This window comes from Camelus dromedarius, chromosome 30, assembly GCF_036321535.1.
Source record: "Camelus dromedarius isolate mCamDro1 chromosome 30, mCamDro1.pat, whole genome shotgun sequence".
Classification (NCBI taxonomy): domain Eukaryota; kingdom Metazoa; phylum Chordata; class Mammalia; order Artiodactyla; family Camelidae; genus Camelus; species Camelus dromedarius.
In genome coordinates this window covers 22,089,284-22,108,247 of record NC_087465.1, presented here as the reverse complement: position 1 = coordinate 22,108,247, position 18,964 = coordinate 22,089,284, and the positions used below count along the sequence as shown (strand labels likewise).

The 18,964-nt window shown below is 36.8% G+C and overlaps 1 protein-coding gene across 1 annotated transcript in view; it reads right to left on the bottom strand.

The window, feature by feature from the left end:
• Window positions 1–18,964, bottom strand: part of CNBD1 (cyclic nucleotide binding domain containing 1) — a 210,920-nt gene that overhangs the window by 184,692 nt on the left and 7,264 nt on the right. The window contains exons 2-4 of the mRNA XM_064480798.1: window positions 10,858–10,924; window positions 5,509–5,521; window positions 716–819 (exon numbers count right to left, since the gene is read on the bottom strand). Coding sequence (XP_064336868.1) covers window positions 716–819; window positions 5,509–5,521; window positions 10,858–10,924 — 184 coding nt within the window. The remainder of the gene's footprint in view (window positions 1–715; window positions 820–5,508; window positions 5,522–10,857; window positions 10,925–18,964) is intronic.

The window sequence follows — 18,964 nt, the reverse complement described above, 5'->3', positions numbered from 1 at the left end:
CTACTGACAGTATACAGTGTCCACCTTGAACCTTTGTCAGGACTGAATATTATTTTTAATTACTGCCCATCTGATGGATGGAGAAGAGGCGTCTCAAGGCTTTGATAACCTACCTTTTCATGATTTTTCCCCATCTGTTTCTCTTCTTCTGCTGACTGGTCACTTACATCCCTTGCTCAAGGGTTTTTCTTATTCACTTTATATGTCATGGATAGTTAACACTTTCTGTACTGTATGTGCTACAAATATTTTTCCCCATCTCTGATCTGTCTTTTAATTGTATGGTTTTTTAAACACACACAGTTTTAAACTTTGAGGTGTTAAATCTCCCAACCTTCAGGATTTCTTATCAGTCACAGTACTGCGCACAGTACAGGTTTTAACCTGCATGATTTTACTTTTACTGTGAGACATGAATACTAAATTATATCAAATGCCTTGTTTATTATAAAACGTTAGTTGTTTATTTTATCAGTAAAACTCAGGGAACTACACATATTTATTTTTCCCAACTATCATACCACATAATTAAAATTCTTCCAAAATCAGCGTATGAATTCAACCTTCCCTGCCAATCTCCATTTCCTTGGACGGTCCCTAGCACGGAGCACTGGGGACCTATCTGACACTTCCAACATTTGAGAAGCACTGTTCTTCCATGCACACACACAGACATGCACGTGTCAACCTTGCCTTTAAAAGAAGGTATCATTACCTTTTCCCCTCCTCTTCGAAAAGTTTAGGTAGTTTGGTTTTTTTCTTTAGAAATATTTTAGGATATTCCTTTATAAACATGTTGTGCGCTGATAAGATGTTCCTCTGGCTTTAAAAAAAGTGGGGGGAGGGGGAGAGAAATTAAATTATAAGCATCATAAGAAAATAGTTTCCAAGGGAAAGATTTTCAACTTAATACATACAACCTAATTCCATACTACTTAGCTTAAGAAGCAAATGACAAAAATATGAAACAAACACTTTATGCTTTAGTGGCTGTTTCCTGTGACTGCCTTGGCATTCACCCCGGCCCCAGTCAAGTGAGCACGCCAGCCCTGCTCACTCCATGTCACAGTGCAGCACTGGATCCGAGGAGGCCACAAGTGGGGAAAACCTGCCCATCACGGGAGGCAGAGGCAGCCATTGACTCAGGATCACGTGGGCAGCAGCCGGGATCTGCTCCACCGCCCCTCACCTCCCAGCACACACTGAGGGTCCACACGGGTCCTGCCTGACATGTGGTATGGCTCCAGGACCAGGTGGGAGCAGAGGCTGGGGACAGTGACCAGCTGTGAGGGACAAAGGGGGCTTGCACTCAAGTGTCTGAGCATAGTGAGGGAAACAGTGGCTGCTGCCTACAAAAGCAGCACATTGGTTATCAAATGTAGCCAAAACCAAGACTAATTGATCATATAGGTTTTATTTTTGTTTTTAATTCACTGTATTGGAATTTCTCAGAAGGAGACAGACTGAATCTCCAAAGAGGTCTCTCAAGGCCAGAAGGGCCACGTTTTACAGATTTAGGTGAATTATAAAGCTATTGGGAACCTAAGATTTTTCAGGTCTCTGGAGGGATCAGTTAGAGAAAAAAGATAAATCCTTTAATTTTGCTTACAAAAGTATAGTTTACCAAATTGCTATAAGTCATAATTAGCTTGAAAAGGGTTTCTTTACATCTGGAAAAACACAGATTAAAAGCCAGTAATATTTTAGACAAAACCAAAATTATAACCACTTATCAGTTTCCTCGGTCCCATGTAAATAATCATTTTTGCTAATAGTTTTATGTAGTCAGAGTTTTTATCAGAATTTAAACATTTTTTTTTACCAGTTCATCAGTATTACTTAAAAGTTACCAGAAACCTGTACTTGTCAAAAGTCCCTTTTTATAAACCTTTCTAAAGTGAAAGCATTTTTCAAAGGCATGAGAGTAAAACTATAACTGTTTATGAATGATAAAAGACTAAAGAATGGTTAAATACCTGGTTACACTGTGATTGATTAAAAAAAAAAAAAAAGCCTGGTTACAATAACCAGAATTATGACTGGTAACATTTTTTACATACCAAATTTTTACAAATTTTATATAATTTTTAATTATCTGTATCAATAACACTTTCCCATACAATATAACCTAAGAAGATTTATTGTTTAGTTGACAATACTTCCCATGTAATTTAACATGTCAAATGAACCTAATTAGTTTAATATGATTTTTTAGAATGTTTCAGGGGCCCTCTGAAGCATCCCAAAGTTAGGATGGGTCAAAATAACTTTTCTACAATTTGATATTTGGGAAGTTTCTCAAAAAGTTTTAAAACACTTGGTCAAATAAAATCACAAATCACTGAGAAACAATAAGCATTCAATCAAAGTGAATCAATGGTTTCAAAATCAGATAAAAATCACTTAAAGGCAGACACACACAATTTGTTATCATAAGCAGATTAATATTTTAAGAAAACTTTTATCCTTTTTTAATTGCATGTAATTTTAACCCTTGAAAGCCATAATTTTCAGTGGAAACTAAGCAATTATGAAATGTCTTATGCATTAGGATTTTGCAGATTAGCAAACATACTTACCAACAATTTTTAAAAACCATGTGCTTTATTATAGAGAACATCTCAGGGTGGCAGCAGGCATATCTATTAATAAATAAATTGTCTAACTACGTAACTACCCACTTGTCTAACTAACATATGCACAAAATATTTATAGAAATAAAAGATGGAATCACAATAATGATCAACAGCGAAGGACTATTGGGAATGACCAGGTAGATTTGAAAAAAAAAGAACTCAGTAGAACTCTTCAAAATAAAAATTATAATTTCTAAAATTAAAAACTCCTCATCCATAAAAAAAAGAATAAAATAATGTCATTTGCTGGAGCATAAATAGATCTGGAGATCATCACTCTAAGTGAAGTAAGCCAGAAAGAAAAATAGCATGTGATATTACTTACATGTGAAATAAAAAAAAAGACACTAATTTATTTACAAAACAGAAACAGACTCACAGACACAGAGAACAAACTTATGGTTACCGGGGGGAAAGGCAAGTGGGAAGGGATAAATTGGGAGTTCGAGATTTTCAGATACTAACTACTATTAAACTACTATACTAACTAAACAACAGGTTTCTACTGTACAGCATAGGGAACTGTATTCAATATCTTGTAGTAACCTATAATAAAAAGAATACAAAAAGGAATATATATGTATATATATGACTGAAACATTATACTGTACACCAGAAATTGACACAACATTGTAAATTGACTATACTTCAATAATAAAACAATAAAAAAAAAAACCCTTAATGAATGGGTTAAAGATTAGAGATAGCTGAATAAGGAATTAATAAACTTGAAAATACATTAGTAGAAATTCCCAAATGCTTCATAGAGAAATAAGGAGGTAAAAAATAGAAAAAAGAATCACAAAATATTTATTCCCTTGTTAATTGAAAACATTTATTGAACTCCAGGGTATCCTAGGCTCCAGTAATAGAAGGATGAACAAGATTGGATTTCTGTTTAGGCTGGCAGCCTAGTAGCTGACCCCACCAAAATTCACTGTCCACTTCTTCCCAAATACATGGTTGCCCAGCTAACGACTGTATTTCCCATCCCCACTTTCAACTGGATTCAGCCTAAGAGAAAGTTCTTGCCAACGGAATATAAGAAGTGATTGTAGAAATTCTTCCTCCTTTGTCATTTAGTAAATTGCTTTCCTTGGCTTCATGTGTTTCCTTTCTGTGGAGTGAAACCCACGTGTAGCAATGGCCCTCTTCACCTGCACTGAGAAGGAAATGACAAACACCACATCAAAACACCAAGATGAGGCTGACACATGTCCCTGAATGATTTCATGGGGTAGGATTCTACACACAGCCAGAGTGCCACCTTCAGACTACAGAGTAAGGATGAAAAACCTTTCATTGAAAGCATGTATTTTTTAATCTTATTGTTACATCACATAGGCAGTTACTCTAATCTAATGAATTCAGCCTTCAAGGACTTACCTATATCAAAATGGAGAGAAAGAGACTAAACAAATACATAGGAAATTATCAAGTGCTCGGATAGAAAATGCAGAGTAGGGTAGAAACGGAGAAGTGAATTGTATCAGGGGAAGAAGTATCAGAAAGCTCTTCTTGGAGAAGGAGATTTCAGATTGAATATGAAAATTAGTTCATCTATTTACTGGTAGGGGATGGGATAAGTGGAAGAATGGTACTTCAGATAGGAAAAAAAACAGTATGAGCAGAAGTATGCTCAGTAACACGGAGCAGGTGTAATCAAGAAACTGTACGTCCTGTCATAGGAGGAGGGGAAGAGTCAGTGGGAGACAAGACTGGAGATGTAGAAACCATCCCATTATAGAAGCTCTTGTAAGTAATGTGATTACAATTGACTTATCAAATGTGTATTTAAGACAGAGGAAAGAGGAGATTCTATGATTTTCCAGTTTCTGGCTTGGACAGCTGGGTAGATAATTTTGCCATTCACTAAGATAAAAGTGTGTTTAAAAATATAGCTTCAGCTTTATATAGTAATAAGACTAAAAGGTTTTTTTGTGTGTCAAATCAAATTTATGTCCTTCCTTTTGCAAATGAGCAGATTGAGCCCTGAGTTTAACTGATCTTCCAAGAAGCTCGATTGCACTTCATGATCGTACAAGGGCTGGGACGCACTCCTTCAGACTCCCCACCTACAGACTTTGGAACAGATGTATACGAGAATAAAATCTTATGAAGTTTGATGGGAGACAAGCCGGACCTTGAAGGATAAATAAAATTAAAGTAGGTATAGAAGAGATTAACAAGCATATCAGGATAAAGAAGCATAAATAAAGGTTGGGATTTTAGGGCATATTTGCCCAGGAGTAATATTGATGTCAGCAAGTAGTAACATGAATATATGGATATTTCCATATTGTAGCGGACTTTAAATGCCAGGCAGAGGAGATTTATTCAACAAATATTTAATTTGCATCAACAATGTGTCAGGTACCGTTCTAATCACTGGGGATACATCTGCAGATAAAACAAGTCTTGTCCTCAAGAAGTTTCCAATCTAGAGAGGGGAAACAATCAGATTAAATTTGTAACTACATGTCAGATATACTATTAAGAAATGCAAGCTACCACCAGGGGGTAAGAAGTGCTAAGAGTATCTACTTCATATAGGCTGATCTCAAAACGCAGAGATCCAAGGGAAGTGGAGGAGAAAGGAGAGGAGAAAAAAGAGCATTCCAGACAGAAAGTACAAGTGTGAGGCAGGAGCACACTGGGTGTGTCAGGGACAGAACGTGGAGACCACCGTGGCTGGAGCAAAATAAGCAAGAGGGTCTTGTATAGAGGCAGTGGTCAGAGATGCACTGGGATGAGATCGTGTGTGACCTTGCAGACCACGGTGAAGAACTTAGCTTTCACCTTGAGCGATATGAAAGCCATTAGAAGATTCTGAGCAAATGATGTTCTGACATGTTCTGGCATGTATTTTAACCAGATTCCTCTGACTGCTAAGCCAACCAGAGAGGTAAGGGGGTAAGGGGTAAAGGGGTCAGGAATGGTAAGAAGACCAGTCATGAAGCTACTGCAATAATCTAGGTGAGAGAGAACACTGGTGCTCTGGACCAGGATGCTATTAGCAGTGGTGGTGAGCAATCACTATATTCTGGATATATTTTGAAGGTAGAGCTATCAGGATCTCTCTCAGGTAAGATATGAGGTACAAAAGAGGAAGGCAGCAGGCTCTGATGACTCCACGGTTTGGGGCTTGGCCAACTGGAATTTGTACAGTTGCACATATTCATTAATATGTGGGTGCAGGAGGTTAATAAGTAAAAAGAACAAAAAAATCAACAGTTCTGTTCTAGATTTGTAAAGTCTGAGGTGACTGCTTGATATCTAAGTGTATTTGACTTTATCTCCTATACAGTGAAAAGTCATTGGATAGTCTTGAGCAACGAAATGATATTAAAATCTGGTAACTTAAATGGATCGAAGAAATAGCATCAAAAAACTATCAAAGTGTACATAGATTCCCATCACCCCCTCCTCAGGTGTGATTTGCTAGAGGGGCTCAGAGAATTCAGGAAAATAGTTTACTTACTTATGTTTACCAGTTTATTATAAAAAGACACAAAGGATTATGTAAAAGGATTACAAAGGATACAGATGACCATCTAGATAGAAGAGATTCGTAGGATAAGGTGTGTGCGAATGGGCACAGAGCTTCCATCCCCTCTCCAAGCATCTCTGTCTCAGCATCCTCACATGTTCACCAGCCCAGAAGCTCCTCGAACCCTGTCCTTCTGAGTTTTGACAGAGGCTTCATTACATAAGCATGATTGGTTAAATTTTTGACCCAGAGTTCAAGAGGGTCACACAGTAGGTCCTCCTGGAAACTTGGATGCTTGGGTGGGGTCCAAAGGCACCTCATTAACGTAACAAAGGCATCTTTATCACTCTCATCACTTAGAAAATTCCAAGGGTTCTAGGAACACTGCCAGAAATGGGGACCAAGACCAAATATTTATTTCTTACTATGAATCACAATAGCAGAGAGGGCTATTGGTTTTCTGGATGGAGCAGCGTACAGGACTTTACTGCACAGTGTTAACTGTTTACAATGCCCAACCCCCACCCACTTAGTGTAAGTGTTACTTCCCAGTCACTGTGAGCCCACAAATGTGTGCTTCCCAATGCCCCCTTCCCAAGGGGAGGCACTGCCTCAGGCAGAGAATGCTGGTCTAGACAACTCGATACAGGAGCATGAACTTCAGGTAAAATAACATTAATGTGCACACCTTGAATCACAAGCCTCCAACTTGTTCACAACTATCAAATAAAAGCAAGATTCCGTCAGTCTCTGCCCACATTTTCTGGCACCACAGAAGACAAAGCAGTTCTGGATTGACAGTGCCAACTGGTAGCCACCGATGGAGACTGTTCAAAATAAAAATTGACTTTATTCCAGACCAAGTGATGCTGGTGGGATCACAGTTCGGTTAATTTCTTTTATGTGTACATAAACCATCTTTTTAAAGCTCTTCTTGTCCCCCCTTCATCTTCTAAACTTTATTTTCCTTAAAATAAAAATCACCTATTTCTTCATATCTTCAATTTTTTGTAAAAGAAATCCATGTCTGATAAGACAGCAGAACTAGCCAAACACCCTCATTAAGAAAAAAAAAAAGATAATATATTTTGAAATAAAAATAATTACAACAAAGAGCTAGCCATTATCAATAGACTTGAAAAATCTTAACTTTGTCCAGAAGCCTCCTGAAAGCCATCATAACTGTCTGTATCAACCTCTAATACTCATAATTTGATGTACTTTACCTTAACCTGAAACAATGAGGAAAAAAAATTACTCAATTTTTTTTAATTCATTACTATCATTTAAACAATGCTATTTAAATTTTTTATCATAAAAGTATATAATTTGAAGATACATTTTGGCAAAATTGGGCACATTTAATCATCTGTCAGTTAAGGAGTTCCCATTAGGTGATTTCTAGGTCAACTTTCTCTTCCTCAGTCCTCTAATTCTGCAGTGTTGTGTCTATGGGAAAATGCTGGATGCTAGATAGTCAGCTTAGAAATAAACTTTGGGCCAAAACCTGTTTGTGAGTTTTAGTCTCTGAAAATATAAAAATACAGAATCTACATAACTACATCTGCACTTGAGTATAAGTGGCGACATATTTGTAATATTAATCACTAATAAATGTTGAGCTTTTGCTATATCCCAGTCACAGATCTAATTGCTTAACAAGCAGAATTTTCATACAAACAGACAAATGCATTTGCATCATAACTGTATTTGCCTTTTATATTTCCACATTTAGACATGTTTAAAGGTTTTCTATGAAGTTACAAAAAAGTACTTGGCCAGATAGGAAAAAATCAGTTGTAAAGACGTAGACTCATTTTTTTTTCTATCTAAAACTTAGGAGAACATAAATTTCCTTTTAAACCATATTACGGTTTTTTACTAAGTAAATTGAATTTTAGAACATAAGAGCTGGCTGATCAAGTCACAGAGTACTTTGACAAACAAACAAAAAGTCTTCAAAGCGTATTTAAGTTTATCTCTAAAGCATACAGCCCAGGAAGAAAATTGAAATGTCAAACCAACAGAAGCTACTCTTTGTTTTAAAAAGTATGTTTAAAAATTATTAGCTATCTAGAAAATAAAATCTTTTAAATTGCATTATACATATATATCTATCCCCACAGCCAACACAAGTAGAAAACCCATAATGCTTGTTAAAGCAGTAAGTAGATATTTATTTCTATTGAACATCAGAATATAATTCAGCTCAAAACATTGAACTCTACACTGAATATCTAGGGATCGAAAGTAGTAAGACAGAACAAATCCCCTGCCCTCATGGAATGTGTAGCCTGCTAGAGATGAAAAGTCATAGATCCAAGAATTTAGGAATCCAAAGTGACATCATTTATCCTGTGTTATTCAGTTTGTCTTTGATTTGTGATTACAAAAAAAAAAAAACAGAATAATATGTCAATCTACTGTACTTACTCTGATAGAAGAAACATCAGACAGATGCCAGCTGACTGAGACCACATTCATACGGGCAGCAGCCAGCACAACAGTGGGGCTTGACTTAGTGAGAAGGGCTCACATGTGCCCAGAGAGGGGACAGGAGCAGATTTAACAGCTGGGTTTGAGCCTGTGGTAGAGGCATATGGGAAACACTAGAGAGTAGCAGCCTCCCCTCCATCTTCCTACCGTTGGCCAAAGGAAAGACCTGGGACAAGGAACAACACTCCAAAGAAGATGTGCATATATGTATATGTGCATATACATATATACGTATATATACATATACATGTATTAGTATGCAAACTAAGACCCTTGGTAACATGTGCATCTTCTTTAAATAGTTCTTCCTCCTTCCAGGTCATTAGTGTATGTGTGTGTGTGTGTGTGTGTGTGTGTGTGTGTGTGTGTGTGTGTGTGTGTGTGTGTGTGTGTGTGTGTTAGCTTCAAAGCTAAGACTCTTGGTAGAATTCATGTACCAAAAAAATGTCAACCCTTGAGTCATTTAATTCTCAGCATTTCTATATTTATTATAGATGAACAGTATATTTTATTGGCCACTTTTAACATGGAATACATAAAGAATAAATATGGAGGAGCATGTTTTCCTTAAATCTCTTCCTGATTTGTTGAAATCAACTGAAAGCTTTGTAATGGTGAAAGACTTAAACAATGTCTGTGTGTGCATTTCTGATTGATTGCCTAAAGAAATCTCAGGGCAGGAAAAGAGCCTGAATTACCAAGCCCTCATTAATTTGCCATAATTTTATTTTCTCATTCTAAATAAGTACTCATTTTTACATCTAATTTTGTATTTGCAATCTTATTATTTTTTGTCTAAAATAATGACCCAAAACCTATGCACATTTCCCCTGAAATGTGGCCCCTTCCAGCTCCCTGGTGTGTGCCACTGCCTCAGAAGAAAGCAGCCAAGAAATTCAGGGGAGTTAGTGTCTCAGAGAAAGCAGAGCAAATGTGAGACTTAATAGAGGGAATTCAAGCAGGACAGCCAGACTGAGCCTGGACCAAATGATTGTCTGATGAGGAAACACTGCCTGGGAAGAATTTTTCAAACCAGGAAGATGAAGGCTGAGAAAATCTATGCAGAATGGATTCTTTGCCATACCCAGATCTAGGTGACTTCATCTCTCTTATGATTTCCCCAAAGCAGGGGGTAGGGTGGGGGAATCTAGAAACACATTTTAAAAAAAAATGTCCCAGCTAGAAAGAAGGTGTTCTGCTGCAAAAGACTTAACTAGCTTCTTATGTGTTGGAAAATGGACCAGCGAGTAAGTTCAATAGCTATAAACTTGGGTGAGCTTTTCTGAATAATAATAAACTTTTATGTAGTTCTTCCTATGTGTCAGACACTGTTTACATATATTAGTTCATTTAATTGTCCTTATAAGTCTTTGAAATGGATGTACAAGTGAGAAAACTGAGCCAAAAAGAAATTAAGTAACCAGTCCAAGACCTCATAGCTTGGAAATGGCTGAGTCAGGATTCAAAGCAGGTGACCCAACTCCAGAGTGCATACACCTCATGCTTTGTCCTGTGCCAGAGGGTGCTGGGAGTGAGGAGGCAGGAGTGCAAAGGAAAAAAGTATTCTTTGGAGAAATCTAAGGAATGTTTTTTAAGCATATCTCCCTCCCTTCCTCTGAGGAAGAAGGAATGGAGGGAAAAATCAACGAAAATATAGAAATCATTTGAAGTGTTTAAGAGGATGTGTCTGAAGATGAGGCAAGGTCCCGAGGATAGATGGACACTGATGGCTGGAGAAGAAACCAGTTTCAGAATTTCAAAAACCCAACTTGGGAAAAGACTTTGGCAAGAAAACAGATTTTTAAAAATTATACCTTCAAGTGTCACATATCTTAGGAATCCTGAGCCTTGAACCATGATGTTCCTCCGTTCTTTGGCTCCAGTATATTTCAACTAGGCATCTCCTATGGACTGCTCAAGTACTATTTCACTCAAGATTTGTGTTTTCAACCATTTAAAGCTTTTCCCCCTTGTGACTGCTTTTTGAGTATTAGACAGTACTAAGGATGAGTTAAGTTTGCTTCCCACTAAATTGTTTCCTTAAAATATGACATATACCTCTGCCCCTTCAGTCTGGAGAAATAACCTCCAGGTTTTCAAATGTTTTTCCCTGTGAGGTGAATCCGGCACCTCTGAGAGTCAACAATGGTTTATTCCTGTACTTTACCCATGAAACAAATATATTCGCAGACATTTGAATGACAGGAAAAGAAGTGCACAATAACGTACCTGAACTGCAGTCCTCTCCTGTGACATAATGCATTCAACTGCCCGTAGTCAATAAGCTTAGACATTTTCAAGCCTGCGAAATTAAAAAAAAAAAATCAATTAAAAATGTGAATAATTTTCTCTAATCTTATTGGCAAAGTTTGTAAATAGAGTTTAATTGCAAACATTCATCATAGTAAAAGAATTCAGTGACTATGGAAGTAAGCTATTAACAGTTTTTGTTCGATACACAAGCAGAATTGAGTAGGGTGATTGAAACCAGAGAAGAATGTATTGGTTTTAATTGATGTCAGATCTGGTCCGGCATATTTGTTTGTTTATTTAATTCCTTGCCCCTCATCTTTCAATGATGAATTTTCTGACTCCTCTGTGAACGTATCTTGTCCTTTCAAGATATTATTCTCTTTGGTTCTTTCTCAACTTAAAGGAAAAAAAAAAAGGATCTATCCATTTAGATCCGCCTCAGAAGTTAACCTATCTGTGACATTTAACTTCTCTTCCCTTAAAAAAGTTGTCGCATTAAAACCTAAAAATAGTTGCACTGAAGCAAGCATTATCCTTCTTTATGAATTTTTCATTTATACCTAATGTTTCTTTCACTTTATCATTATCCCCTGAGGGTAGGAGCCATTTCCTATTCATACGTGAAACACTAGAACTCATCACAGTGCTTGAATTTAAATAAATATTGTCTGTTAAATTATAATGAATAAATAAGAACATGGCTCTAATATGTCAGGCAAGGGTCAGTTGTATGCCAGGAAAATAAATCAAGGAAAAAATAATGAAGGCAGGAAAGTGAATATAAAGTTGTGTTTAAAGATGATGGTAAAGAATATTCACCAAAAACTTATAAAAACAAACGGACAGACAGCAAACAAGCCAGACACTCTCTGATCCATGGAAGGTATTACACTTTAATGACTTTACCTCCCTTCTATGTGAGACTGAAGATCTGGTTGTCATTTTTGGCAGTAAAAACCTATTTACCAGGGCAAAGAGCCCACTAAGTAACAAAGTATAAAAAGAAGAAATGTTTTTAATCTTTGTTAAAACTGAGGATTTAGCATATTTCTTTACCACTCATTCTGAAGAATATCAGCCAAATGGTGTGATTTCAATAAACTTAAAAGAGGCCTGGATGCACTCACTTCTCTTGTTTGAGGAAATAAGCAGACTTCTCCAGCGGAAGGTGGTATAGCCCTGAAGGACACAGCCAATGAAATCTTACCTGGAAAGGGGTGTTCTTGAAACTAGGACAGATTAAGAGGAACCCCAAACCCATCATATACCTGTAATGTAAAGCTGAACAAGGACCCCGCACATATCACATTTTTTTGAGTCAGGTTATTGTGGTGGGAAGATAGAGGACAAATATTATACAAAAAGTATTCAATATTGTTTTAAATAATTTAAGTAGAAAAAAAAGCTTATTTTCTTAACTTGATGACTATACCAAACCAAAAGACCTCAGGTGTAATGTTAAAACCCTAGAAGCAATGGCATAAATTCAGGAACATGATACAAGTACCCCTAGGGTTACACACTTCTGGAAGTAACTAACAACACAATTTGTAAAAGAAATACATAAGTTATGTGGGGAGGGTGTAGCTCAGTGATAGAGAGCCTGCTGAGCATGTGTGAGGTCCTGGGTTTGATCCCCGGTTCCTCCATAGAAAGAAAGAAAGAAAGAAAGAAAGAAAGAAAGAAAGAAAGAAAGAAAGAAAGGAAGAAAGGAAGGAAGGAAGAAAGAAACCTATTGACCTCCCCTACTCAAAAAATAATAATAAAAAAAAATACACACTTTATAAAAATGAGGGAAAAGAGAGAATAAAAGATAATATTATAATTATGTAAGTAGAAAACAGAATTTCATAGACTGGAAATCCATTAGGGTATTGACTGAAGCAGTTGATTATGAAAGTAACTTACTATTCAATTGCTTGTCCCCTTCTCTGAATAAATGAGTCCTAAAAGCACCCGGATCGGGGAGGAAGGCAGACATCCATGTCAGCCGTAGGTATTGGGTGAGAGGTGGGGTGTGGCCATGGACAAGCCCCAGGTGTGGTGGGCATCCCTGTGCGGGGTGGGCCCGTGCAGAGAATCAGAGCCCAAGACGGGTGAGGGGAGCAATGGTGTGAGGGAGGAGGAGGAGGGGACATGCCAGTGCCCAGCGAGGGACCCGTAGTGGGATTAAAGGGCCAGTAGCATGAGAGATCGGCTACATACAGGGGAACCGATCAAAGGTATTACAGCAGGTAGGAGCAAGATTTCTCACGTGAAAAAAAAGAGAGTTACAATAAAGAAAGAGAGAAGTCCAGAATGAGCCCTGTAGTTGCGCTGGACTCGGACAAACTGTTGTAAACCTGAGGTTTTCAATAGATATAAACTGATGAGCGAACAAACATAAATGTAAAATGTTATTCCATAGATCTGTCCACTGAGAGCTCTGACATTCTAACATCAATGAACACACACTGCGCCCAGATCCTGATTTTAAAATACAATTCCTTAAAATGAACTAGGGCTCTTTGGGAAAATGGCTGGTCCCAGGGTTCAGATCGGGAAAAGTGCAAGATAAGCCTGAAAAATCTTATTTCTCCAGAAAGCAAGGAAATGCTTAAACCATCTTGAAGCTGCTCCCAGTGGCCAGACTGTGAACAATTAAACAATTGGGGCATGAAAATATATAATGATAGTAAGTCATTAAAACTCTTTGAATAAAGTAGGAAATCATAAATTTATATTGATGGATTGATTACATATTTAATGAGAAATGGAATATTTACATACCTTCAAAATGCTTTTTTACAAAATACTTATTAAATACAAAAGTTCCCCTTAAGAACCGTAAGAGCAAATTTGCAGCAGAGAAGCTCTCCGTGCACCACCTTAATCAAATGATTAAAGTGAAATTATGTGCCACTTGATAAAATGGAAGAACACAGAATCACTTCTATGACATTTCTGCCAAAGATCTCTAGCTTGCATCTAATCGTAAAGAAACATCAGACAAACCAAACTGAAGCATATTTCACTAAATAACTGGTTTGTAATCTCCCAGCATCAAGGTCATGAAAGGCACGGAAGGCTTAGAAACTGTTCCAGACTAAAGGAGACCAAAGAGACAAGACAGTGAAATACAACATGAGATTTTAAATCGAATCCTTCTACTTAACATTATCAGAACAAGTGGCTAAGTTTGAAAGGGGTCTCAGGATTAGATGACAGTAATTTATCTCTGTTAAGATCCTGATTTTGATGAGTGTATTGTGATTATGTCGTAAGCGAATGTCCTTGTTTTTAAGAAACACATACTAAAATATTTAAGAATGATGGAGTGTCAAAAAAATTTCAAAATTCTTTAAAAAAAAAGTCTTTACATTTTACATTCTGTAATACGATGGTTTCAAAATTTTTAACTTTATTTTTTAAAATTCCATATATTTCTCATATGATGACTTTTATCATTAGAAAATATGAGAAAAAAAGGTATTCATAATAGCAAGGGAAAAAGACAAAATGCTCAGGAATACATTTTACTGAGTGTCATAAAAGGACACTTGTGTAACTTGGAAGTAGAAAGTTTGAAAAAAGAGACCAGTTCCTGAGTAGGAAGATTCCATGTCATAAAGATGTCAATTCTCCACAAATTAATTTTAAATTTAGCACATTTTTCCAATTAAAACATCAAAATATTTATTTGTTGAAAAAGCCCAAATAGTTCAAAATTTCACATGGAAAAATAAAAATGAGAGAATAGCCATTTAAAAATAGTCTTTTTAAAAAGAGTAATCAGTAAAGGTGACTCTCACCAGATATTGAAATACAATGCTTCAAAAATTACAACAGTTCAACACAAATGCATAGAAAACAAGAGATAAGTGTAAAAAGTAAATGATATATTCCAGAAATAGATTTAGAATACATACAAAAATTTAGGATACACATTTACATAGTCAAAAAAATCACAAAAACTGGCATTTTAAATTAGTAGGAAAATGAGAATTACTTAACAAATGGCATTAGAACAGTTGGTTGGTCACTTGGAAAAATATTAAGTTGTAATCTTACATCACTATTCAAAGTAAATGCATTCAAAATAAATTCCAGATGCACCGACTATTTAACAAGCTTAATATTGAAAAATAAAACGATACTAAAAGAAAGCATGGAGGAATTATGTTTAATTCTTGGTATGGAGAATGACATTCTAAGCAAGAACTGGTGACAAAGGACAAAAACTACACAACCATTCGAAAACCTTTGTAGGACACAAAAGTCACAAAGACAAAAGAAAAATGCAAACTGAGAAAAATGTAAAGTTCATGCCAAAGGGCTAATTTCTTTTATAAACAAAGAGTTCTTTCAAATAAAAGGAAAAATAAACCTCAGTGAATGGACAAGGGCTATAAATACAAATGGTCACAAACATATGAAAAGATTCTAAATCTCACTCTAAGAAAAGCAAACTTAAAGATTGATCAAAACTGTTTTCAACTAATTTACTGGCATAACATTTGTTTTACAATACATGATATTAGTATAAACTTTGTGAAAAAAAGTTTATATATACTTATAGTAGGACTAGAAATTAGTACAACCTCTTTGGAAGACAACTTGTCAGTAATTGTCAAAATTTTAAAAGCACGCATCATTCAGCCCAGTAGTTTTATTGATACACTTGCTTACCAACTGGAAAAAGGTATGTACAGGATATTTATTTGATTTTTAACAGCAAAACAAAGTAGAAAAAAATTTCCAGCATGTTAGTTAGGATCTAGTAGCCAGGAAACAGAAACCACACCAGTAATTTTAATGGAAACAAAACTGACACAAAGAACTGTTAGGAATTAGAGGACTGAAGAGACAAAAGGGGAACACCTAACATCATGCAGGGAGCATTTACCACCACTATTTTTGCTGTTGAAACAAAGGAAAGAGGTTTAATTGGTAAAACTTAGAAGCTTGGAGCAATGGCTTATAAAAGCTGAAACTCACACCGCTAAGGACAAGGCACAGGCAGCTAGCGTAGGATTTTTTTTGGGGGGTGCAACGGGGCTATTTCTGGGAATGTTGGGGAAACTGCAAATGGAATTAATTGCTGCTGCTGCTGGAGAGACACTCACAAGGAGACTCAAACCAGAATTGAATTCAAAAGAATAAACACTTTCCTTAACTTTTCCTTGCCTTCCAACCTTCTCTAAAACCTGCTATTAGAAAATCCTAGTAGGAAGCCAGCTGGCTGCCTGGGAAAAACTCTTTTGCCCCAAACTCATAAAGCAGAATACAGAAGTATGGACTTGAAGAAGAGACACCGTAACTTAAACATCCATTGGTAGCATTCTGGTGTATTCAAACAGTGAAATATAATATAGCCACTAAAATGAGTATCTATACATACAAGAATATACATAGAAAATTTCATGAAAAAAATATGATCGTCTCTTCTGAGGATTAGGAGTGTGGGTTGGGAGGAAAAAATCAAATCTTCAATATTCTCTTGTGCCTAAGGCTTACGTTATTTATGTAATAATTTTTATAACAGAACCAGTCACCAAAATGCAAAAAAAAAAAAAACTGTGAGATTTGTTCTCATTCTTCTGTCCATTTACTAACCACCTGAATGTTAGGCTCTGGAGAAACAAAGACATGTGAATGATGATCACTTGTCTCCAGATACTCATCTAATCAGAACCATAACCCTAAGGCACAAGTAAATGGAATATCTAATGTGAGTTAAAGGTGATAAGAATAGAAAGGGTGTAGGAAAAGTGCTGAAGGACTTCAGAGATAATGGAAAAATTACTTTAAACTGCAGAGGACAGGAGAGACTTTGCGGAGCATAAAGTCATTGAGTCTTTGAAGAACTGGGAAGGTAGAAATAAACAGAGCAAGAAAGGAGGGAACCCCAAGAGGAAACACAAGCTAAGGCAAGAGAGTATGGTGAGGAGTGTGATGGTGTCCCTCAAGGAGTAACTATCTGTCAGCATGAGAACTCTCCAGCTCCATTCCCTGGAGACCAGAGAGAGCTTGTCAGCTAGTTGCTAGGCAACACTGCTTAGAGAACAATGATCCCTGATTGGTGAGTTGCATCAGGACCAGGAGAAACTAGGGATGATCTGATGGAGAGCCACTGAATTGGGCTTCCCTCAGCACACGACTCTTGTCAGTGAGAGGTTCCACGCAGGAAACGGTGCCTATGGAATTTTCACAGGAGATGTTGGCTCCTGCCAGGAATGATGCTTTTAAGCCAGGGCTATTTTTCCACCTGCTCTTTGTGACTCTGTTTGCCTTGAACCTGAACTCCACCTGAGGGGCCAAAGAGGACTCTGTGGGCTGCTGGCTAGGCAGTTGTGAGAACTGCTTCCACAGAAGGGAAATTCCTGATGCTGTTCTTCTGGAAGACGGGGATTCTGTCCTATGTCCTTCTGAGCACAGGTGCCAAATATGGCAGTCGGATTATTTACTTAGGTGGACCTAGGAATTCCTTTTGTCCCCCTGAGCAGAATTGCAGATGGGTTTTAAAAACATCCATCCACGCATTTTAGCTGTAGGGGAGCGTTCTATTAATAGAAGTGTAAAGACTGGGATGTGAAACAGATTTTAGCCAAACTGAAAAGTTTAAGTGCTAGATTGAGGGAAACAGATTGTAATCTAATGTTTGGAGGAGAGTAAGACCCCGACGACTTTTAAGCAGAGTTAATATGATCAAATTCCCTTTTTAATCATTGCATCAGAAAGGAAATCTGCTTCATAATATATGCTGGAAGGAAGACCAGAGATCAGCCCAGTCCGAGGTGATGGACGCTCCTGATGGCTGAAGTACTGATAACGGGGGACTGATGCAGGAAGTACTTCTGAGACAGACTGAGACCAAGGGGTGACCTCGTGTGACCTCTAGTCAGGAGACCTGATTTGCAATGCATTGTAATTTAGGGTTTCCGGCCTGAACACCCCAGTCATGATTAAGCAAGCACAAGTTTAAGTTGCCATAATTTAACTTCTAAAGGCCCTTCAAGATTTTCTGACTGAAGGTACACTGAGATGGTTGTAACAGTAGTAAGAAAAAAATAGAAACACTACTTTTTCAATAAAATATCCACCTTTTCTCCTTTGGGATTAAAAACAGAAAAGAAAAAAAGTGACTTTACACTGAAGAATAAAGTTGAGAAAATAATTTTTCAATATTTCTTTTCCTAAATTATCTGATGGTATTTTCCATTGGGACCATTATTCTTTATACAAACACTGAGACATACACAAGCATTCAACCACATTTTCCATCTTTTATTCTTTCTTGGAATATTCATTCTCATCTCTTTCAGCTCTGTTTCTCAACCTTGCTTTCTTTACACATTACATAGTCTGCTTCTCCACTGCCAAGCTCCCCTTTTTCTTACTTGCACTCCTAGGGTTTGAATGGTGTAAAATTTTTAAATGGAACAATATTTACCTTTCCAGATAAATATATATCTTGAAATTCCTTTCATCTTTAGCTGCTGAAGAACTGAGAACACTCAAATTACAGGAAATGCCCTTGAAGTGTTAGGAATGATGACACCATTTTTTTTTAAGGTTTTCTGTAAATATATGCCATAAAATGGAAGAAAAAAAAAAAGAGAGAGAGAGAGAGCAAAGGAAAACATGCACTTAGGAGTACCATCATGTTTCTAAATGCCTTGAACTGTCTCTAGTTTTCTCTTCAATGTTTTTTTTGCTGTTGTTCTACATTCTTATATGTTGGAACAAACAAAATATAACTACAAATATCTTGTGACCCCGAAAGCCTTTTGTTATTGGGAAAACAAAAACACAAAAACCTTTTGTCAAGCACAAAAATTCTTTCTGCTAGATAAACCAGTGGTCAAGGCGAAAAGCACATTTTTGAAATTGTCCTTTCTCAGAAGGCTAAACTTAATAAGCATGAATAAAGTAAAGGTATAGCTTATTGACCCAAACAAAGGTAGCTAGCTAGTTAACACTCCTAATCATAAATGTAAAAGGGGCTTCCTCCAGACAAATGCTAAAGGACAGCTTCCAGTCTCAAAAAAAAAAAAAATTAAGACATTTTTCTTCCTTTTATCTCTTCAGGAAATCAGCTTCTAATAAC